Source organism: Bombina bombina, chromosome 12 (assembly GCF_027579735.1).
Source record: "Bombina bombina isolate aBomBom1 chromosome 12, aBomBom1.pri, whole genome shotgun sequence".
Classification (NCBI taxonomy): Eukaryota; Metazoa; Chordata; class Amphibia; order Anura; family Bombinatoridae; genus Bombina; species Bombina bombina.
Genome location: NC_069510.1, coordinates 5650808 through 5675840, shown reverse-complemented (window position 1 = coordinate 5675840; position 25033 = coordinate 5650808). Strand labels below are relative to the sequence as shown.

The 25033-nt window shown below is 38.2% G+C and overlaps 1 protein-coding gene across 1 annotated transcript in view; it reads left to right on the top strand.

Annotated features, from left to right (window-relative positions):
- LOC128642591 (protein CutA homolog) overlaps positions 1-25033 on the top strand; it is a 177559-nt gene that overhangs the window by 38645 nt on the left and 113881 nt on the right. Inside the window, exons 2-3 of the mRNA XM_053695360.1 lie at positions 17582-17730; positions 18207-18266. Of these exons, the coding sequence (XP_053551335.1) occupies positions 17582-17730; positions 18207-18266 (209 nt within the window). The remainder of the gene's footprint in view (positions 1-17581; positions 17731-18206; positions 18267-25033) is intronic.

Genomic DNA, 25033 nt, shown 5'->3' with positions numbered 1-25033 from the left:
TGTGTGTGATATATATACTGTGCGTGTGATATATATACTGTGCGTGTGATATATATACTGTGTGTGTGATATATATACTGTGTGTGTGTGTGATATATATATACTGTGTGTGTGTGATATATATACTGTGTGTGTGTGATATATATATATATATATATATATATACTGTGTGTGTGTGATATATATACTGTGTGTGTGTGATACATATACTGTGTGTGTGTGATATATATACTGTGTGTGTGTGTGATACATATACTGTGTGTGTGTGATATATATATATATATATATATATATATATATATACTGTGTATTCTGCAGTGCTTGCTACAAAGGGTGTACATAATGCTTGGCACTAATAAACTACTTATAAAGGTGAATTAATGTGTGTTATTCCATACTGCCTTGCCTTTTGACTTTGAGCAAATGTAAGAAAGAAATAACTGCCTGCTCTTTGTGTAATTCATGGAGATGCATTTTATAGACAGCTGTCTGATATCACAAAATGTGTCTTCCTCCAAAGGGCTATCTGATTACATTGCTGTGGGAACGGTTACCCAGAGAGCACAAGTGAAATATGCACAATAACAAAAAATAATTAGCAGCAAAGGGAAAAGTGTCAGCTGATATTTATACCTACTCTTATTTCTCTATGCGCATAGAGCAAGTGCATTCAGTTATCAGTAAATAGGCTGCTCTATTTCATTAGCATTTGTGAAGTCTAGATCTTGCTGCTCCTACTGTGTTAGGTATTTAGTAAATTCCTGGTGGGACTATTAATTACACAATATAACCCTATCACTCATGCATACCTTCACATCAGTATTGTTAAAGAGCTCCATATATAGTCTTGTATTATGTAGGAGTCCAGCCCTGCTGTCAGGTCAAGTCAAGAATACTTTATTAGCATGACATTATTACATGTGTTGCCAAAGTAATTTTGTTCCTTAGAGATGTGCCTGATACATAAACGTAAACCAGAGACCACCAGGTTTGTCCCCCAGCCTCCTGGTCACTGGATACTAGCAGGGAAATGATATGTGTTTGTCATGAAAGTCAATCAGAACCTGTAGCCTCATTATAAAGAGATATATATTTGTAAGATGGTGTCTGTATTAATGGGGACAAATGTCAGAAGACGCAGGAGGCGGCTGGGCCAATAGCTGACACTTTTAGGAGTAAAATAAAATACTGAGGAGCTGGTCACATGTAGCAGAATAATCCAAAAACCCAGGAGCCAGAAACAAGCTGTGCCTTAAAGTATTTGTCAAGGAAAATCTGTTTATGGGTAGCAGAATATAATCCAGACCTGGGGTGTCCTTACATCAGCGTATGGGACACTAGCTCCAGTTGGCTGGATTGTTCCTGCAGCAGGGAAGGAAACGCTGGCACTTGACCAGTTACCCTGGCATACATATATAGGCATTAGCGCACTACACTGCTGTTGCAATCAGAGGAGCCTAGAGCAGTGCTATATTGTAAATATTTCACATTCCAATGTTCTGCAAATAGCAGAATATATTCTAAGTATTTATAAAAATAGATATTAATATATATATATAATATCTATATATATACATAATCAAAGAACAAACCGGCTTGATTCCTTGGTGCTGTTAAAACGGAGCTTTATTTAATCAATTTAAAAGTTAGGCCAGAAGTGTCTGACATGTTTCGGCGTGAATGCCTTAATCATAGACATAGAATCATGCCGGTTTGTTCTTTGATTATGTTTGAAACTTATCCTCATACACCGGGCGTTTTCCTTTCCTGCTGAATTGGGCTGGAGTTTGTTTGATGCAGGGACTTAGCGGTCAGGTGAGCAGGCTGTTTTTGAGAGAAGCTGTTACTGGTCTGAATACACAACATACTACAGTGGATATGGATCATCATTTTTGCTGCTGAAAAGAGGAAGCATTTTAGCCTGTATAACTACCGCACTGGCAAACTGGGGGACAAATTCAAGGCGGACCTGCATAGTTCCCTGGGGACCGGTGATCATCTGGACTCTGGGTAGCAAAGTGTGTTCCGTTTATTGTTTGAGGCAGTTTATGCTACACCCGTAGCTGGAAGGTAGGAGCCCTGAACAGGGCAGGCTTCATGTGAGATAACACAACACATCCTAGGCAGCTATTTGGTGAACATTTCCAATAACATTCTAAGACTGCACACAAACAGTATTTCTCAATTTTTTGCTCGCCACTGATATACTTAACTGTCATGTTTTACTGTGTTTTGAGCATATTTAATCATCTACATACATTTTTTATTTACTACTATATATATATATATATATATATATATATATACACACACACATATATATATATATCTATATAAATACATTTATATATATATATATAACATAATTTATGTAAGAACTTACCTGATAAATTTATTTCTTTCATATTAGCAAGAGTCCATGAGCTAGTGACGTATGGGATATACATTCCTACCAGGAGGGGCAAAGTTTCCCAAACCTCAAAATGACTATAAATACACCCCTCACCACACCCACAAATCAGTTTAACGAATAGCCAAGAAGTGGGGTGATAAAAAAAGTGCGAAAGCATATAAAATAAGGAATTGGAATAATTGTGCTTTATATAAAAAAATCATAACCACCACAAAAAAGGGTGGGCCTCATGGACTCTTGCTAATGTGAAAGAAATGAATTTATCAGGTAAGTTCTTACATAAATTATGTTTTCTTTCATGTAATTAGCAAGAGTCCATGAGCTAGTGACGTATGGGATAATGACTACCCAAGATGTGGATCTTTCCACGCAAGAGTCACTAGAGAGGGAGGGATAAAATAAAGACAGCCAATTCCGCTGAAAAATAATCCACACCCAAAATAAAGTTTAAATTATAAGCAGAAGATTCAAACTGAAACAGCTGCCTGAAGTACTTTTCTACCAAAAACAGCTTCAGAAGAAGAAAACACATCAAAATGGTAGAATTTAGTAAAAGTATGCAAAGAAGACCAAGTTGCTGCTTTGCAAATCTGATCAACCGAAGCTTCATTCCTAAACGCCCAGGAAGTAGAAACTGACCTAGTAGAATGAGCTGTAATCCTTTGAGGCGGAGTTTTACCCGACTCGACATAAGCATGATGAATTAAAGATTTCAACCAAGATGCCAAAGAAATGGCAGAAGCCTTCTGACCTTTCCTAGAACCGTAAAAGATAACAAATAGACTAGAAGTCTTTCGGGAATTCTTAGTAGCTTCAACATAATATTTCAAAGCTCTAACTACATCCAAAGAATGCAATGATTTCTCCTTAGAATTCTTAGGATTAGGACATAATGAAGGAACTACAATTTCTCTACTAATGTTGTTAGAATTCACAACCTTAGGTAAAAAATTAAAAGAAGTTCACAACACCGCCTTATCCTGATGAAAAATCAGAAAAGGAGACTCACAAGAAAGAGCAGATAACTCAGAAACTCTTCTGGCAGAAGAGATGGCCAAAAGGAACAAAACTTTCCAAGAAAGTAATTTCATGTCCAAAGAATGCATAGGTTCAAACGGAGGAGCTTGAAGAGCCCCCAGAACCAAATTCAAACTCCAAGGAGGAGAAATTGACCTAATGACAGGTTTTATACGAACCAAAGCTTGTACAAAACAATGAATATCAGGAAGATTAGCAATCTTTCTGTGAAAAAGAACAGAAAGAGCGGAGATTTGTCCTTTCAAGGAACTTGCAGACAAACCTTTATCCAAACCATCCTGAAGAAACTGTAAAATTCTCGGAATTCTAAAAGAATGCCAGGAAAAATGATGAGAAAGACACCAAGAAATATAAGTCTTCCAGACTCTATAATATATCTCCCTAGATACGGATTTACGAGCCTGTAACATAGTATTAATCACAGAGTCAGAGAAACCTCTTTGACTAAGAATCAAGCGTTCAATCTCCATACCTTTAAATTTAAGGATTTGAGATCCTGATGGAAAAAAGGACCTTGTGACAGAAGGTCTGGTCTTAACGGAAGAGTCCACGGTTGGCAAGAGGCCATCCGGACAAGATCCGCATACCAAAACCTGTGAGGCCATGCTGGAGCCACCAGCAGAACAAACGAGCATTCCTTCAGAATCTTGGAGATTGCTCTTGGAAGAAGAACTAGAGGCGGAAAGATATAGGCAGGATGATACTTCCAAGGAAGTGACAACGCATCCACTGCTTCCGCTTGAGGATCCCTGGATCTGGACAGATACCTGGGAAGTTTCTTATTTAGATGAGAAGCCATCAGATCTATTTCTGGAAGACCCCACATTTGAACAATCTGAAGAAATACCTCTGGGTGAAGAGACCATTCGCCCGGATGTAATGTTTGGCGGCTGAGATAATCCGCTTCCCAATTGTCTATACCTGGGATATGAACCGCAGAAACTAGACAGGAGCTGGATTCCGCCCATACCAGAATTCGAGATACTTCTTTCATAGCCAGAGGACTGTGAGTCCCTCCTTGATGATTGATGTATGCCACAGTTGTGACATTGTCTGTCTGAAAACAAATGAACGATTCTCTCTTTAGAAGAGGCCAAGACTGAAGAGCTCTGAAAATTGCACGGAGTTCCAAAATATTGATCGGTAATCTCACCTCCTGAGATTCCCAAACCCCTTGTGCTGTCAGAGACCCCCAAACAGCTCCCCAACCTGTCAGACTTGCATCTGTTGAAATTACAGTCCAGGTCGGAAGAACAAAAGAAGCCCCCTGAACTAAACGATGGTGATCTGTCCACCACATCAGAGAGTGTCGTACAATCGGTGTTAAAGATATTAATTGAGATATCTCTTGTCTGTCAAAGACAGAGTCATGGACACTGAATCTATCTGGAAACCTAAAAAGGTTACCCTTGTCTGAGGAATCAATGAACTTTTTGGTAAATTGATCCTCCAACCATGATCTTGAAGAAACAACACAAGTCGATTCGTATGAGATTCTGCTAAATGTGAAGACTGAGCAAGTACCAAGATATCGTCCAAATAAGGAAATACCACAATACCCTGTTCTCTGATTACAGACAGAAGGGCACCGAGAAACTTTGTAAAAATTCTTGGAGCTGTAGCTAGGCCAAACGGTAGAGCCACAAACTGGTAATGCTTGTCTAGGAAAGAGAATCTCAGAAACTGATAGTGATCTGGATGAATCGGAATATGCAGATATGCATCCTGTAAATCTATTGTGGACATATAATGCTCTTGCTGAACAAAAGGCAGGATAGTCCTTACAGTTACCATTTTGAATGTTGGTATCCTTACATAACGATTCAATATTTTTAGATCCAGAACTGGTCTGAAGGAATTCTCCTTCTTTGGTACAATGAAGAGATTTGAATAAAACACCAGCCCCTGTTCCAGAACTGGAACTGGCATAATTACTCCAGCCAACTCTAGATCTGAAACACATTTCAGAAATGCTTGAGCCTTCGCTAGGTTTACTGGGACATGGGAAAGAAAAAATCTCTTTGCAGGAGGCCTTATCTTGAAGCCAATTCTGTACCCTTCTGAAACAATGTTCTGAATCCAGAGATTGTGAATGGAATTGAACCAAATTTCTTTGAAAAAACGTAATCTGCCCCCTACCAGCTGAGCTGGAATGAGGGCCGCACCTTCATGTGGACTTGGGAGCTGGCTTTGGTTTTCTAAAAGGCTTGGATTTATTCCAGACTGGAGATGGTTTCCAAACTGATACCGCTCCTGAGGATGAAGGATCAGGCTTTTGTTCCTTGTTGTGACGAAAGGAACGAAAACAATTATTAGACCTAAATTTACCTTTAGATTTTTTATCCTGTGGTAAAAAAGTTCCTTTCCCTCCAGTAACAGTTGAGATAATAGAATCCAACTGAGAACCAAATAATTTATTACCCTGGAAAGAAAGGGAAAGCAGAGTAGACTTAGAAGACATATCAGCATTCCAAGTTTTAAGCCATAAAGCTCTTCTAGCTAAAATAGCTAGAGACATATACCTGACATCAACTCTAATGATATCAAAGATGGCATCACAAATAAAATTATTAGCATGTTGTAGAAGAATAATAATGCTATGAGAATTATGATCTGTTACTTGTTGCACTAAAGCTTCTAACCAAAAGGTTGAAGCTGCAGCAACATCCACTAAAGATATAGCAGGTCTAAGAAGATTACCTGAACACAAGTAAGCTTTTCTTAGAAAGGATTCAATTTTCCTATCTAAAGGATCCTTAAAGGAAGTAACATCTGCCATAGGAATAGTAGTACGCTTAGCAAGAGTAGAGACAGCCCCATCAACCTTAGGGATTTTGTCCCAAAATTCTAATCTGTCAGATGGCACAGGATATAATTGCTTAAAACGTTTAGAAGGAGTAAAAAAATTACCCAAATTATTCCATTCCCTGGAAATTACTTCAGAAATAGCACCAGGGACAGGAAAAACTTCTGGAATAACTACAGGAGATTTAAAAACCTTATCTAAACGTTTAGATTTAGTATCAAGAGGACTAGAATCCTCAATTTCTAATGCAATTAGGACTTCTTTAAGTAAAGAACAAATAAATTCCATTTTAAATAAATATGAAGATTTATCAGCATCATCCTCTGAGACAGAATCCTCTGAATCAGAAGAAACAATATCAGTATCAGAATGATGATGTTCATTTAAAAATTCATCTGAAAAATGAAAAGTTTTAAAAGACTTTTTACGTTTACTAGGAGGAGGAATAACAGACATAGCCTTCTTAATGGATTTAGAAACAAAATCTCTTATGTTATCAGGAACACTCTGAGTATTAGATGTTGACGGAACAGCAACAGGTAATGTAACAGTACTAAAGGAAATATTATCTGCATTAGCAAGTTTGTCATGACAAACAGTACAAACAACAGCTGGAGGAACAGATACCAAAAGTTTACAGCAGATACACTTAGCTTTGGTAGCTCCAGCACCAGGCAGGGATATTCCAGAAGTATCTTCTGACTCAGCTTCAACGTGGGACATCTTGCAATATGTAATAGAAAAAACAACATATAAAGCAAAATTGATCAAATTCCTTAAATGACAGTTTCAGGAATGGGAAAAAAATGCCATAGAACAAGCTTCTAGCAACCAGAAGCACAAAATAAAGAGACTTAAATAATGTGGAGACAATAGTGACGCCCATATTTTTTAAGCGCCAAAAAAAGACGCCCACATTATTTGGCGCCTAAATGCTTTTGGCGCTAAAATGACGCCACATCCGGAACGCCGACACTTTTGGCGCAAAAAAACGTCAAAAATGACGCAACTTCCGGCGACACGTATGACGCCGGAAACAGAAAAAAAAATTTGCGCCAAAAAAGTCTGCGCCAAGAATGACGCAATAAAATGAAGCATTTTCAGCCCCCGCGAGCCTAACAGCCCACAGGAAAAAGTCAAATTTTTTAAGGTAAGAAAAAATGATTTATTCATATGCATTATCCCAAATATGAAACTGACTGTCTGAAATAAGGAAAGTTGAACATTCTGAGTCAAGGCAAATAAATGCTTAAACACATATATTTAGAACTTTATATAAAAGTGCCCAACCATAGCTTAGAGTGTCACAAAAAATAAGACTTACTTACCCCAGGACACTCATCTACATGTTGTAGAAAGCCAAACCAGTACTGAAACGAGAATCAGTAGAGGAAATGGTATATATAAGAGTATATCGTCGATCTGAAAAGGGAGGTAAGAGATGAATCTCTACGATCGATAACAGAGAACCTATGAAATAGACCCCGTAGAAGGAGATCATTGAATTCAAATAGGCAATACTCTCCTCACATCCCTCTGACATTCACTGCACGCTGAGAGGAAAACCGGGCTCCAGCCTGCTGCGGAGCGCATATCAACGTAGAATCTAGCACAAACTTACTTCACCACCTCCATAGGAGGCAAAGTTTGTAAAACTGATTTGTGGGTGTGGTGAGGGGTGTATTTATAGGCATTTTGAGGTTTGGGAAACTTTGCCCTTCCTGGTAGGAATGTATATCCCATACGTCACTAGCTCATGGACTCTTGCTAATTATTTATTTATTTATAAAATATTTTACCAGGAAGGATACATTGAGATTTCTCTCGTTTTCAAGTATGTCCTGGGATCACAAAACATTGCATTGATACAATAGGGTACAATAAAATACAAAAACAATAATAAAAATACACATTATATGCAAACATTTAACATAGAGCAGGTATGAAATATTTATCCATGACAGGAGCATTCTGTTTTGAGATATGTATAGAGGGATCTCTTAAAGGATTTTAGGCTTGGGGAAGTTTTTAAAGTGTGAGGGAGGTCATTCCATAATTGTGGCGCTCTGTAGGAAAAGGAGGATCGAGCTGCTTTTTTTTTGTATTGAGGCAAGCTAAATAATGTGCTGTTATTGGATCGGAGGTTATAGGAGGTGGGAATAGCAGGGGAGAGCATTCTGCTCAGGTAGGGTGGGAGCTTCCCAGAAAGGCTCTTAAAGACAAGGCAGGAAAGATGGAGGGTGCGTCTGGATTCTAGCGACAGCCAGTTTAGTTCTTTTAGCATGTCACAATGGTGGGTCCTGTAGTTACATTGTAGCACAAAGCGGCAGAGCGAGTTATATAACGTATTTAGTTTATTAAGGTGAGTTTGCGGAGCAGGTGCATATACTATGTCCCCATAATCCAAGATAGGCATCAGCATTTGCTGTACAATCTTTTCCTTTACTGTAGGGCTGAGGCAAGATTTGTTTCTGTACAGGGCACCTAGTTTTGGATAAAGTTTAGAGGCAATTTTTTCTATGTGGAGTCCAAAAGATAGATTGGGGTCTAACAACATACCTAAGTATTTAAAAGAGTGGACTGCGGTCAGCGTGCAATTGGATTTTGTTTTGATGCGAAGATGGGAATTTTGTAATTTATGTATTTTAGGTCCCATTCCAAAGATCATTGTGACCGTTTTGTCAGTGTTTAGGAAGAGTTTGTTTTTCGAGATCCACTTTTCTACCTCTGTGAACTGGTCTTGGAGCACTGTTTCAAGCTGCAGCAGATCAGATTTGTTTGCATAGATTACCGTGTCGTCTGCGTACATGTGTACAGTTGAGGATTTGCAGACATTAGGCAAATCATTTATAAATAATGTGAATAGTAGGGGGCCGAGAATGGAACCTTGGGGAACACCACACGTGACTGGGAGAGGGAGGGAGTCAATGTTAGAGACAGAGACATATTGTGATCGATCCGATACATATGATTTAAACCAGGTTAACGGGTGATCAGCAATACCAGAGTTTTTTAGTTTGAGAAGTAGTAGGTCATGGTCCACTGTGTCAAAAGCCTTTGCAAAATCAAGGAAAATAGCTCCAGTTAGGTCTCCTTGTTCCATGGCAGTTTGGATGTCGTTGCAAACTTTTAGGAGGGCAGTTGTAGTGGAGTGATTCGGTCTGAAACCTGATTGATCAGGGGTCAGATAGTTAGAAAGTTGGTAATACTCGCATAATTGCGTATGGACGCATTTTTCTAGGATTTTTGACAATACAGGGAGCAGTGATATAGGACGATAGTTAGAAACCAAGGTTAACTCCCCACTTTTATGAATAGGCACTACTCTTGCAGTTTTCCAGAGTTTGGGTATGTATCCAGACACCAAGGATTTGTTAATTAGGGTTGCAACAGGCTTAGCAATTGCCGGCGCACTGAGCTTCAACAGCATTGCTGGGATTTGATCAGGTCCTGACTGGTTTTTCATTTTTAGATTATCGAGGTGTTTCTTAATGACATTGAAGGGTACAGGTCTAAAATTGAACTTTTCTATATTGGGTCTTTGCTGTTTTAGTGGGGCCTGATCCACATTTGTAGCTTCAGGATGCGTGCCATTTATTAGTTTGTCAATCAGGGTGGTGGAGCATCCTACAAAATAATTGTTAAAGGCATTTGCTACTTCTAAGGGGAGTTGCAGGTTTTGGTTATCCACATTGACAGTAGAGGGTTGGGAGTGGATTGGTGGATTTTGTAAGTTATTTATGAGTTTCCAAAACTTTCTAGGGTTACATATATTATTGTTCAGATTTTCACAGAAATATTGCGCCTTAGCCAATTTTGTTTGTTTAGTACATATATTTCGCCATTTTCTATATACACAGTGATCATTCATAGAGCCAGTATGCTTGAACTTTGACCACAATTACATGAAAGAAATATATATATATATATATACATATATATATATATAAAATCATCTATATATGTATAGATATATATTGTACCAAAATACTATCATATATATATAGAAATATGTATTTATGAATAAATAGAACATATTCTTCTTTGTGAAGAACATTGGGATGTGAAATATTCATATTTTCATTTAGGGTTAGCGCACTTGAGAGTATGATATCTGGTTTACGCAAAAGTAGGGTGTTAGGCATTTACATTGACTTCTAAGATTGGCTTTTTGTGCTCGTCGAGTTAGTGTGAGAGCGAAAACAGTTTACTTTCAACTCATAATACGAGTGCAACCACAACGAGCAGATAAAGCTGAACTTCTAGCACAGTTACCTCTCGAGCGGGATCGTTAACTTGCGCTCCGGTCACAATCTGACCCATAATAGGGAATTATTCTGCAGATTAAACATAAATATGATAGGAATGCTGAGAGTACAGCGCTAGATATAACTGACCTGTTTTCTTTGCATTTACTGTGACTCACACTGCAGTGAATGTTTATTGTGACTGGTGCCGTTCTGCTGATATAGAGACCCTAAGGGGCAAATAAACTCTTATCAGAGCAAGAAAGATATTTATTTTCTCTCATTTATTGACAGCTTGTTTGCATCAGCATACTGAGGTAGCCTCAGCACCGTGTCTTATGCACTATAGGACAGCAGAGGTTTTAACAATGGAGTGGCTCACAATGTTTTAGAGCAGTGTACTTTATGATTTATCTGCAAACAATCCCACAGCCTTTAATGGGGAAGAACAATAATAAAACAATGTGGTACATATAGCGATTCTTAACCCTCCCTACTAACAACAAACAATACAAACAAAACAGAGTCAATTTAATAACAAAAATAGATCAGAATTGCACTGCCTGAGTCATATGAGTTTCATATGACTCAGGCTAAGCTAAGGTGGTAGGATTGGACAGGCACAAGCTAAGGTGGTAGGATTGGACAGGCACAAGCTAAGGTGATAGGATTGGACAAGCGCAAGCTACGATGGTAGGTTTGGACAGGTGCAAGCTAAGTTGGAAGGTTTGGATAGGTACAAGCTAAGGTGGTAGGTTTGGACAGGTTCAAGCTAAGGTGGTAGGTTTGGACAGGTGCAAGCTAAGGTGGTAGGTTTGAACAGGCACAAGCTAAGATGGTAGGTTTGGACATGTACAAGCTAAGATGGTAAGTTTGGACAGGTGCAAGCTAAGGTGATAAGGTTTGTACATAAGCAAACTAAGATGGTAGGTTTGTATAGGCAAAAGGTAAGGTGGTAGGATTGGACAGGCACAAGCTAAGGTGATATGACTGGACAGGCGCAAGCTAAGATGGTAGGTTTGGACAAGGTGCAAGCTAAGTTGGAAGGTTTGGACAGGTACAAGCTAAGGTGGTAGGATTGGACAGGCACAAGCTAAGGTGGTAGGTTTGTACAGGGGCAAGCTAAGGTGGTAGGTTTGAACAGGCACAAGCTAAGATGGTAGGTTTGGACATGTACAAGCTAAGATGGTAAGTTTGGACAGGTGCTAGCTTAGGTGGTAGGTTTGGACAGGTTCAAGCTAAGGTGGTAGGTTTGGACAGGTGCAAGCTAAGGTGGTAGGTTTGGGCAGGTGCAAGCTAAGGTGGTAAGTTTGGACAAGCGCAAGTAGAGGTGGTAGGTTTGGACAAGCACAAGCTAAGGTGGTAGGTTTTGACAGGCACAAGCTAAGGTGATATGACTGGACAGGCGCAAGCTAAGATGGTAGGGTTGGACAGGTGCAAGCTAAGTTGGAAGGTTTGGACAGGTACAAGCTAAGGTGGTAGGATTGGACAGGCGCAAGCTAAGGTGGTAGGTTTGGACAGGCACAAGCTAAGATGGTAGGTTTGGACAGGTACAAGCTAAGATGGTAAGTTTGGACAGGTGCTAGCTTAGGTTGTAGGTTTGGACAGGTTCAAGCTAAGGTGGTAGGTTTGGACAGGTGCAAGCTAAGGTGGTAGGTTTGGGCAGGTGCAATCTAAGGTGGTAAGTTTGTAGAAGCACAAGTAGAGGTGGTAGGTTTGTATAGGCAAAAGGTAAGGTGGTAGGATTGGACAGGCACAAGCTAAGGTGATATGACTGGACAGGCGCAAGCTAAGATGGTAGGTTTGGACAAGGTGCAAGCTAAGTTGGAAGGTTTGGACAGGTACAAGCTAAGGTGGTAGGATTGGACAGGCACAAGCTAAGGTGGTAGGTTTGTACAGGGGCAAGCTAAGGTGGTAGGTTTGAACAGGCACAAGCTAAGATGGTAGGTTTGGACATGTACAAGCTAAGATGGTAAGTTTGGACAGGTGCTAGCTTAGGTGGTAGGTTTGGACAGGTTCAAGCTAAGGTGGTAGGTTTGGACAGGTGCAAGCTAAGGTGGTAGGTTTGGGCAGGTGCAAGCTAAGGTGGTAAGTTTGGACAAGCGCAAGTAGAGGTGGTAGGTTTGGACAAGCACAAGCTAAGGTGGTAGGTTTTGACAGGCACAAGCTAAGGTGATATGACTGGACAGGCGCAAGCTAAGATGGTAGGGTTGGACAGGTGCAAGCTAAGTTGGAAGGTTTGGACAGGTACAAGCTAAGGTGGTAGGATTGGACAGGCGCAAGCTAAGGTGGTAGGTTTGGACAGGCACAAGCTAAGATGGTAGGTTTGGACAGGTACAAGCTAAGATGGTAAGTTTGGACAGGTGCTAGCTTAGGTTGTAGGTTTGGACAGGTTCAAGCTAAGGTGGTAGGTTTGGACAGGTGCAAGCTAAGGTGGTAGGTTTGGGCAGGTGCAATCTAAGGTGGTAAGTTTGTAGAAGCACAAGTAGAGGTGGTAGGTTTGGACAAGCACAAGCTAAGGTGGTAGGTTTTGACAGGCACAAGCTAAGGTGGTATGTTTCGACAGGCGCCAGCTGAGGTGGTAGTTTTGGACAGGTACATGCTGAGGTGGTTGGCTTGGACAGGCACATGCTAAAGGTAGTAAGTTTGGACAGGTGCAAGCTGAGGTGGGAGGTTTGGACAGGTGCAAGCTGAGATGGTAGGTTTGGACAGGTGCAAGCTAAGGTGGTAGGCTTTGACAGGTACCCACTGTTGTGGTAGGTTTGGACATGTGTAAGCTAAGGTGGTAGGTTTGGACAAATGTGAGCCAGGGTGTTATGCTTTGCCAGGTGCAAGCTGAGGTGGTAGGTTTGGACAGGCACAAGCTAAGGTGGTAGGATTGGACAGGCACAAACTAAGGTGGTAGGATTGGACAGGCACAAACTAAGGTGGTAGGATTGGACAGGCACAAACTAAGGTGGTAGGATTGGACAGACGCAAGCTAAGTTGGTAATTTTGGACAGGTGCAAGATAAGTTGGAAGGTTTGGACAGGTACAAGCTAAGGTGGTAGGATTGGACAGGCACAAGCTAAGGTGGTAGGTTTGTACAGGCACAAGCTAAGGTCGTAGGTTTGGACAGGCACAAGCTAAGATGGTAGGTTTGGACAGGTGCAAGCTAAGGTGATAAGGTTTATACATGAGCAAACTAAGATGGTAGGTTTGTACAGGCACAAGCTAAGGTGGTAGAATTGGACAGGCACAAGCTAAGGTGATATGACTGGACAGACACAAGCTAAGATGATAGGTTTGGACAGGTGCAAGCTAAGTTGGAAGGTTTGGACAGGTACAAGCTAAGGTGGTAGGATTGGACAGGCACAAGCTAAGGTGGTAGGTTTGTACAGGCACAAGCTAAGGTGGTAGGTTTGTACAGGCACAAGCTAAGGTGGTAGGTTTGTACAGGCACAAGCTAAGATGGTATGTTTGGACAGGTGCAAGCTAAGGTGATAATGTTTATACAGGAGCAAGCTAAGATGGTAGGTTTGTACAGGCGCAAGCTAAGGTGGTAGGTTTGGACAGGCACAAACTAAGATGGTAGGTTTGGACAGGTGCAAGCTAAGGTGATAAGGTTTGTACATGTACAAGCTAAGATGGTAAGTTTCGACAGGCACAAGTTAAGATGGTAGGTTTGGACAGGTGCAAGCTAAGGTGATAAGGTTTGTACAGGTGCAAGCTAAGATAGTAGGTTTGGACAGGTGCAAGCTGAGACTGTAAGTTTGTACAAGAGCAAGCTAAGATGGTAGATTTGTACAGGTGAAAGCTAAGGTGGTAGGTTTGTACAGGAGCAAGCTAAAATGGTAGGTTTGTACAGGTGCAAGCTAAGATGGTAGGTTTGGACAGGTACAAGCTAAGGTGGTAGGATTGGACAGGCACAAGCTAAGGTGGTAGGTTTAGACAGGCACAAGCTAAGATGGTAGGTTTGGACAGGTGCTAGCTTAGGTGGTAGGTTTTGACAGGTTCAAGCTAAGGTGGTAGGTTTGGACAGGTGCAAGCTAAGGTGGTAGGTTTCAACAGGTGCAAGCTAAGGTGGTAGGTTTGGACAGGTGCTAGCTAAGGTGGTAGGTTTGGACAGGTGCAAGCTAAGGTGGTAGGTTTGGACAGGTGCAAGCTAAGGTGGTAGGTTTAAGGTGGTAGGTGGTAGACTGCCCTGCCTGCATATATTTCACACTAGTTTGGAAAGGTGCATTGCACAGGTGTGCATTTCCTGGGCAGTGTACATTGTAACAATAGCATATGTTCACACTTTAAAAATTAACATTTTATAAGTGAGGCATTAACAATAGAATTATACAAGAATTGAACAAGGATTGGACAAGGGGCAAGACACAAGGCAAGTACTTTTGTAATATTGTGTTTTATGTACCTCATTGTTTAATTATGCAACTGCTACTGTAATACTGTGTCTTATGTGATTAATTGGCTCCCACATTTGTAAAATGCTCAATATATTCACATTCCTTTTTGCTGCCTCTTGTCTCTATAACAAAATACATTATTAAATGACTCCTTCTCCCTCTCCACCTGCACTGTTCATTAGCCCATCTCTCTTAAACTCACCTTACTTTTGTACTCATTAACTTTACCTATTCCTAAACACTCTCTCTCCCCACTGCACCTTGTCTCAAAAAAAGTCTCTTTATCTCCCACTCCCTCAACCTTCTGGCCCTAACAGAAACCTGGCTCTCTCCCTAGACACAGCATCCACTGCTGCTCTGTCACATGGGTGTCTCCACTTCAGCCACACTCCTATGTCTGGTAATAGACAAGGAGGTGGTGTAGGTATTTTACTTTCCTCTCATTGCACCTTCTTAAGAGCTGACTACAACAGTGCAACTCTTGGCAGGGCCCTCTACCCATTTGATCCATATAATTGTTTTGTTGTACTCTGTTTTGTTTATAGAGCTGCAGATTCTGTTGGCGCTCTACAAATAACCAATAATAATAGGTTTGGACAGGTAAAAGCTAAGATGGTAGATTTGGACAGGTGCAAGCTAAGATGGTAGATTTGGACAGGTGCAAGCTAAGATGGTAGATTTGGACAGGTGCTAGCTAAGGTGGCAGGTTTGGACAGGTGCTAGCTAAAATGGTAGTTTTGGACAGGTGAAAGCTAAGGTGGTAGTTTTGGACAGGTGAAAGCTAAGGTGGTAGATTTGGACAGGTGCAAGCTAAGGTGGCAGATTTGGACAGGTGCAAGCTAAGATGGTAGATTTGGACAGGTGAAAGCTAAGGTGGTAGTTTTGGACATGTGAAAGCTAAGATGGTAGATTTGGACAGGTGAAAGCTAAGATGGTAGTTTTGGACAGGTGCAAGCTATGGTAGTAGGCTTTTCTTTAGTATAACTCTTGTTCCATTCTGAAGAACATTCCAGCTATAAAATACCAGGCAATTTTTCTCTAAATCATATAATACACAGCTCATTCCTTGCTTTGTCTTTAGACAAAACAGAGAGCTGTGCTGGTGAATGTATAAGGAGGATAGGTGAGAATTGGCGCTTATATCAACCCTAATGCCAAGTATAGAAGGGTCTCTCTCTAAGCACCCTGAGGAGGATAGTAGAATAATTTAAGCGGATATACTGGCGCTGAAAGCAGGGTAGTACACAAATACAATATACGGGTAACCTAAAAGGGTCTACCTTAGCAGGAATATAATCGTTATAAAAGTTAATAAATGGTTATAGCCTAATATATATCTAAGAAAATATATTTAATAGTGTAAAATTACAATACAATCAAGATTAAAAAATCAGTGTTAATAAAATCAGTACATATATACTAAAAAGTAATTAATGGGGCCCTTTAAATTAGTTTGAAAAAACATACAGAAAGGGGAAAGATTAACCACAAATCTATATATATATATATATATATATACTGTGATTGAGGATAGAAGAAAACTATACTCAAATAAATATAAGTATAAAGATGGCAGAGATATTCAAACAGTATAAATGAAAACAAATAGCAATACAAACAGACTTAATAACTGGACGTCCAGCGTAAAAACCAGGGGTTAAAACAGTAATAATCTGGGGTTAAAACAGTATTAACCTGAAAGTGCACTATAGTGAACAAAAACACTCGTGACTAGATGATCATACTAATAGCATTGGATCAAGCTAATGGGCGAGTGAGGTACCTTGCGCTAATCTGTGGAGCACAGATTGAATATTGTTCGTCCTGTACCTCCTCCTGAGGTGGGTGTGTACTCCTAGCGTAGTTCACTTACATCACCCTTTCTGAAAATGTCCAGCTGATTTTGGGAGGAACAGAATGTAAACGATCTCTGGGGTAATAGCAATCCTTTAGATGATGGTAGATAGTAACTTCAAGGCACTCTTATTCTGTGGTGCTTAGTGCAGGTACTAGATCATCTGGCAGTATATTCAATTCGTAGACTGGTGCGCTCCCTCAGAGGGCTGTATTCAAATTCACAGGCCTTGGGGGTAGTGAGCCAGGTGTTGGTAGTTGTCCTGTGTGCTTTTTCAACACAATAGCGATCCTTTCGGCGGCTGTATCAAGTTCACAAGCCTTAAAGGAGTTCAGCTTAGCAGTAGTTCTTCTTGTAGGAAATGAGACACAGTCATCAACCGGTTTCTCCCCTCACTTGGGGCTTTTTCAAGACATGTTTGCAGCTATGTTATTAGTAAGTGCACACGTTAGCAGTGACCTCACAGGGCACAAGAGGGGTGAAAAGGCTTAATGACCCATAAGAAACCTTAGTGCAAAAGACAAACTTCTGGCTCAGACAAAACTGGTTTTGTCCTTATTGGTAAAACAACCTCCTATAAACATTTAGCAAGAGTGCTAGGCTCTCACTGGGACAAGCTTTAGCCAAATGCATATACTGCAATAGGCACACATGTTATCGTTTATCAATCAAATTTGCAGTCTGTTGTCTATAAATTCCACCTGTTAGTGCTTCAAATAAAAAGCTTTCATTTTAATTTTTATGGGAAAAAAACATTTGTCACATTTAAAAAGTTATTTCATATCTGTACATTATTTTTACAGTTTTCTGTCCATTATGCTTGTGTTGTAGGTAATGATTGGCTCCTGTCTAATGTATCCCATCCTGAAGAGCGCTTACTCTCACATTCACTCTGCACTCACTGGCAGTTACATTGCTGGAACCAGTTCGGTCGCATTTATCAACTGCCCAAATGAACAGATCGCAAAAGAAGTCGCCAGGTACTGTTAACAAATAACTGAGATCACATTTAAATAATGAAATGGGTGCTGGGTAGATTAGGTACATTGATATTGTGTTTATACTACCTCTATATATGGCACAATCTAGTGCCACCTCTATAAATGGCACAATCTGATGCCACTTCTATATATCACACAATCTGATGCCACTTCTATATATCGCACAATCTGATGCCACTTCTATATATCGCACAATCTGGTGCCACCTCTATAAATGGCACAATCTGATGCCACTTCTATATATCACACAATCTGATGCCACTTCTATATATCACACAATCTGATGCCACTTCTATATATCGCACAATCTGATGCCACTTCTATATATCGCACAATCTGGTGCCACCTCTATATATGGCACAATCTGATGCCACTTCTATATATGGCACAATCTGATGCCACCTCTATATATGGTACAGTGTCACCTCACACACACTTCTTTCTGCTTTCTATAGGGGCATTTTGGAGAAAAAATTAGCTGTAAGTGTAAATATCATGCCAAAGACCTCATCGCTGTAAGTACAACATATTATTCGAGTTTTATTTAAGAAAATATATATATTGAACAATCAATGTGAACAACAGTAGCTATATGTTTTTAAGTGCATGATGTTATAAAAGGGACATTAAACCAAAAAATAAAGATTATATATATATATATATATATATATATATATATATATTAAAAGATAAATATTTCACCAGCTCTATACATTATCAATATAGAGATAGCTGTATAAATATTAATATTCAGATGGGGGCCCGGAAGAACTGAAAAATAATAATGAAAATAAAAAGAGAAAGAAGTCAGAATACCTTAGCCAGCTTGCTCTCATCCAAAAACAATTACCCACAGTACTAGAATCAGATCAGACGAATTTGATGTCCAATAAGAAACCAAAGGTACTCATGTAGAAAACAAATCATTAATTACAAAATCTGAAGCACAACAAATATTATCTCACAATATTCCACCTTAGAAAACAACAAGTGGCCACATTAGAAATAACAATAGGGGAAGGGGTTAAGGTGTATGCACTGTTATTAAAGAAATATATAAATAGTCCTGTAAACAATTCCTTGTAAGGCCACTGCACAAATTAGACTGTTTATAAAGGAAAAAATGTGGCGGTGTTCCCCAAAACAACCCCCACAATAATATCTTTCACAAGGGACCACTCCCAGACATCCGTGTATACACAAGATAAAATGATTGACTCACCACTCTTCAGTCCCTTGGTGAGGTGTTTTTTTCAGATCAGGATGCTGTGTCCAGTATTGGTGTGAACAGTTGTGCCTTGTAATCCAGGATTATTACTCTCTGCCCATTATTTTGTTTTTGGGGCCCTGTAAAACGTCCACCTGTGTCCCTTGGATAAAAAGACAGTCAGTGCAGTGTGCCTCTAGCCCACCTACCGCAATTTATATCCAAAACCTGTGCTCACTGTTTGGCCAAATAATAAGCGAAGCATCAGAAAAAATGTATAACAGGAGCACCAAGTATATGGATAAAAAATCAAACTTTATTTAGAACATAAAGGGTATCTTAACCCTTGGGTAAGAACATACATGTATAGTCAAACAGATGAAAAAAGGCTGACCGGTTTCGGCTGTTGCCTTACTCCTAGCCTTACTCCTAGCAGGCTAGGAGTAAGGCAACAGCCGAAACCGGTCAGCCTTTTTTCATCTGTTTGACTATACATGTATGTTCTTACCCAAGGGTTAAGATACCCTTTATGTTCTAAATAAAGTTTGATTTTTTATCCATATACTTGGTGCTCCTGTTATACATTTTTTCTGATGCTTCACATTAGAAATAAAGCTACAATTATTTCAGCAGATGATGCATATGCACAGGTCTATAATATGCATTATGCCCGGTGTTGGTAGCATAGTAATCCATTACTATACAAAGCAACTTCCATGCAAACATAGGAAATGGTGGTTAATAGCAACAGAAAGATCCTTGTTAGTTCAGTATCTGTCAACATAAGCAACATTCCCTCTCAAGCCATATATATATACAGTATACATATATATATAGCACATCCATGTATTAGTAATTAAAATGGAGAGTTAAACCTATGTGCACCAGCAACCACTTAAGATCACATCATAGGGCTTATTAACACCGTGCATCATGCACATGTATCATCCGCTGATTGATTTCTAATGTGGTCACTTGTTGTTTTCTAAGGTGGAATATTGTGAGATAATATTTGAGGTTAGTACTTGAGGGAGAAAAAAAGAAAGCTTTTGTAGTGCACCCTATAAAAGTCTATAGGGGGAGGGAGTTAGGCTTAGCGCAGTATCCGACCGCCAGATGTTAGTATGCATGAGCCTCTCTCTTGCGCGCTAACTTGTTCCTTTCACCTTGTAATGCTAACATAGCAGTGCTATTGATTTACCTTAAAGGGACATAAAACAAGTTGGGATAGAGACAAAATATAATAATATGTACTTTAATTACTTTACCTGCAAATTTATACTGCAGTGCCTCACCATTAACCCTTTCATTTAAGTTTCCGAATTATAAAGCTCTAACTCCCCCACACACATTTCCTTCTATGGCTGTATCTATATCTAATGTTGCTTTGGTAGAATGCAAAAGTGCATAGAGATTATCTGCTGGAGCTGCCTAGAAGCTGTGAACTCAGTTAAAATACAATGCCTGTGTCTAAACACTGATAAGGGGGGTGAAGCACAGTGTTCAAGACAGCATAGCTATATAAGTATTTTTGCTTATTTTTGAAAATTATTTTAAAACACTTGCCAGCAATTTTTAAACATTTTTTTATGCAAACTATTTTTATTTAATTAGCCCTTTTAGGATATGCACAGATCTTAACCTGTTGTATGGCACTTTAAAGAGAGAGTTTACTCAAAAATTTTCTCCCCATTATTTTTTGTTCCCAATGATCCACTTTACCTGCTGGAGTGTATTAAATTGTTCACAAGTAATTCCATGACTCTTATATTGGCATTTTAAATAGTTAATTTAGCCTGTGGTATCCCCACCCATCCTGAAAGTTTTTGGCCTCAAGGCCAAGCTGTGTTAACACAGCCAGTAGAAGAAATGACACTCCCAGTGGGTTATAGAAGAGATAAGGTAATACAATGTTAATTTTCCATTGTTCTCTCCAAGTATTGGTGATTGTTTTATGGATAGATAAGATAAAGAAGCAGGTATGTGTATACAATGTGATAATGTAATGAGATCTGATTATACCTATAGATATAAGATACAGACACATGTATATGTACACAATGTGATACAGTAATGAGATCTGATTATACCTACAGATATAAGATACAGACACATGTATATGTACAGTGTGATACAGTAATGAGATCTGATTATACCTACAGATATAAGATACAGACACATGTATATGTACACAATGTGATACAGTAATGAGATCTGATTATACCTACAGATATAAGATACAGACACATGTATATGTACACAATGTGATACAGTAATGAGATCTGATTATATCTACAGATATAAGATAAAGACACATGTATATGTACACAGTGTGATACTGTAATGAGATCTGATTATACCTACAGATATAAGATACAGACACATGTATATGTACACAGTGTGATACAGTAATGAGATCTGATTATACCTACAGATATAAGATAAAGACACATGTATATGTACACAGTGTGATACAGTAATGAGATCTGATTATACCTACAGATATAAGATACAGACACATGTATATGTACACAGTGTGATACAGTAATGAGATCTGATTATACCTACAGATATAAGATAAAGACACATGTATATGTACACAGTGTGATACAGTAATGAGATCTGATTATACCTACAGATATAAGATACAGACACATGTATATGTACACAGTGTGATACAGTAATGAGATCTGATTATACCTACAGATATAAGATAAAGACACATGTATATGTACACAATGTGATACAGTAATGAGATCTGATTATACCTACAGATATAAGATACAGACACATGTATATGTATACAATGTGATAAAGTAATGAGATCTGATTATACCTACAGATATAAGATACAGACACATGTATATGTACACAATGTGATACAGTAATGAGATCTGATTATACCTACAGATATAAGATACAGACACATGTATATGTACACAGTGTGACACAGTAATGAGATCTGATTATACCTACAGATATAAGATAAAGACACATGTATATGTACACAGTGTGATACAGTAATGAGATCTGATTATACCTACAGATATAAGATACAGACACATGTATATGTACACAGTGTGATACAGTAATGAGATCTGATTATACCTACAGATATAAGATACAGACATGTATATGTACACAATGTGATACAGTAATGAGATCTGATTATACCTACAGATATAAGATACAGACACATGTATATGTACACAGTGTGATAAAGTAATGAGATCTGATTATACCTACAGATATAAGATAAAGACACATGTATATGTACACAGTGTGATACAGTAATGAGATCTGATTATACCTACAGATATAAGATACAGACATGTATATGTACAAAATGTGATACAGTAATGAGATCTGATTATACCTACATATATAAGATACAGACACATGTATATGTACACAGTGTGATACAGTAATGAGATCTGATTTTACCTACAGATATAAGATAAAGACACATGTATATGTACACAATGTGATACAGTAATGAGATCTGATTATACCTACAGATATAAGATAAAGACACAGGTATATGTACACAATGTGATGCAGTAATGAGATCTGATTATACCTACAGATATAAGATAAAGACACATGTATATGTACAAAATGTGATAAAGTAATGAGATCTGATTATACCTACAGATATAAAATACAGACACATGTATATGTACACAATGTGATAGAGTAATGAGATCTGATTATACCTACAGATATAAGATACAGACACATGTATATGTACACAATGTGATATAGTAATGAGATCTGATTATACCTACAGATATGAGATAAAGACACATGTATATGTACACAATGTGATACAGTAATGAGATCTGATTATACCTACAGATATAAGATAAAGACACCTGTATATGTACATAGTGTGATAAAGTAATGAGATCTGATTATACCTACAGATATAAGATACAGACACATGTATATGTACACAATGTGATGCAGTAATGAGATCTGATTATACCTACAGATATAAGATAAAGACACGTGTATATGTACAGTGTGATAAAGTAATGAGATCTGATTATACCTACAGATATAAGATACAGACACATGTATATGTACACAATGTGATGCAGTAATGAGATCTGATTATACCTACAGATATAAGATAAAGACACGTGTATATGTACAGTGTGATAAAGTAATGAGATCTGATTATACCTACAGATATAAGATACAGACACATGTATATGTACACAATGTGATACAGTAATGAAATCTGATTATACCTACAGATATAAGATACAGACACATGTATATGTACACAGTGTGATACAGTAATGAGATCTGATTATACCTACAGATATAAGATAAAGACACATGTATATGTACAGTGTGATACAGTAATGAGATCTGATTATACCTACAGATATAAGATACAGACACATGTATATGTACACAGTGTGATACAGTAATGAGATCTGATTATACCTACAGATATAAGATAAAGTCACATGTATATGTACACAATGTGATACAGTAATGAGATCTGATTATACCTACAGATATAAGATACAGACACATGTATATGTACACAGTGTGATGCAGTAATGAGATCTGATTATGCCTACAGATATAAGATACAGACACATGTATATGTACACAATGTGATACAGTAATGAGATCTGATTATACCTACAGATATAAGATACAGACACATGTATATGTACACAATGTGATACAGCAATGAGATCTGATTATAACTACAGATATAAGATACAGACACATGTATATGTACACAGTGTGATACAGTCATGATATCTGATTATACCTACAGATATAAGATACAGACACATGTATATGTACACAGTGTGATACAGTAATGAGATCTGATTATACCTACAGATATAAGATAAAGACACATGTATATGTACAAAGTGTGATACAGTAATGAGATCTGATTATACCTACAGATATAAGATACAGACACATGTATATGTACACAATGTGATACAGTAATGAGATCTGATTATACCTACAGATATAAGATAAAGACACATGTATATGTACAAAGTGTGATACAGTAATGAGATCTGATTATACCTACAGATATAAGATACAGACACATGTATATGTACACAATGTGATACAGTAATTAGATCTGATTATACCTACAGATATAAGATACAGACACATGTATATGTACACAATGTGATAAAGTAATGAGATCTGATTATACCTACAGATATAAGATACAGACACATGTATATGTACACAATGTGATACAGTAATGAGATCTGATTATACCTACAGATATAAGATACAGACACATGTATATGTACACAATGTTATAAAGTAATGAGATCTGATTATACCTACAGATATAAGATACAGACACATGTATATGTACACAATGTGATAAAGTAATGAGATCTGATTATACCTACAGATATAAGATACAGACACATGTATATGTACACAATGTGATACAGTAATGAGATCTGATTATACCTACAGATATAAGATAAAGACACGTGTATATGTACAGTGTGATAAAGTAATGAGATCTGATTATACCTACAGATATAAGATACTGACACATGTATATGTACACAATGTGATGCAGTAATGAGATCTGATTATACCTACAGATATAAGATAAAGACACGTGTATATGTACAGTGTGATAAAGTAATGAGATCTGATTATACCTACAGATATAAGATACAGACACATGTATATGTACACAATGTGATACAGTAATGAAATCTGATTATACCTACAGATATAAGATACAGACACATGTATATGTACACAGTGTGATACAGTAATGAGATCTGATTATACCTACAGATATAAGATAAAGACACATGTATATGTACAGTGTGATACAGTAATGAGATCTGATTATACCTACAGATATAAGATACAGACACATGTATATGTACACAGTGTGATACAGTAATGAGATCTGATTATACCTACAGATATAAGATAAAGTCACATGTATATGTACACAATGTGATACAGTAATGAGATCTGATTATACCTACAGATATAAGATACAGACACATGTATATGTACACAGTGTGATGCAGTAATGAGATC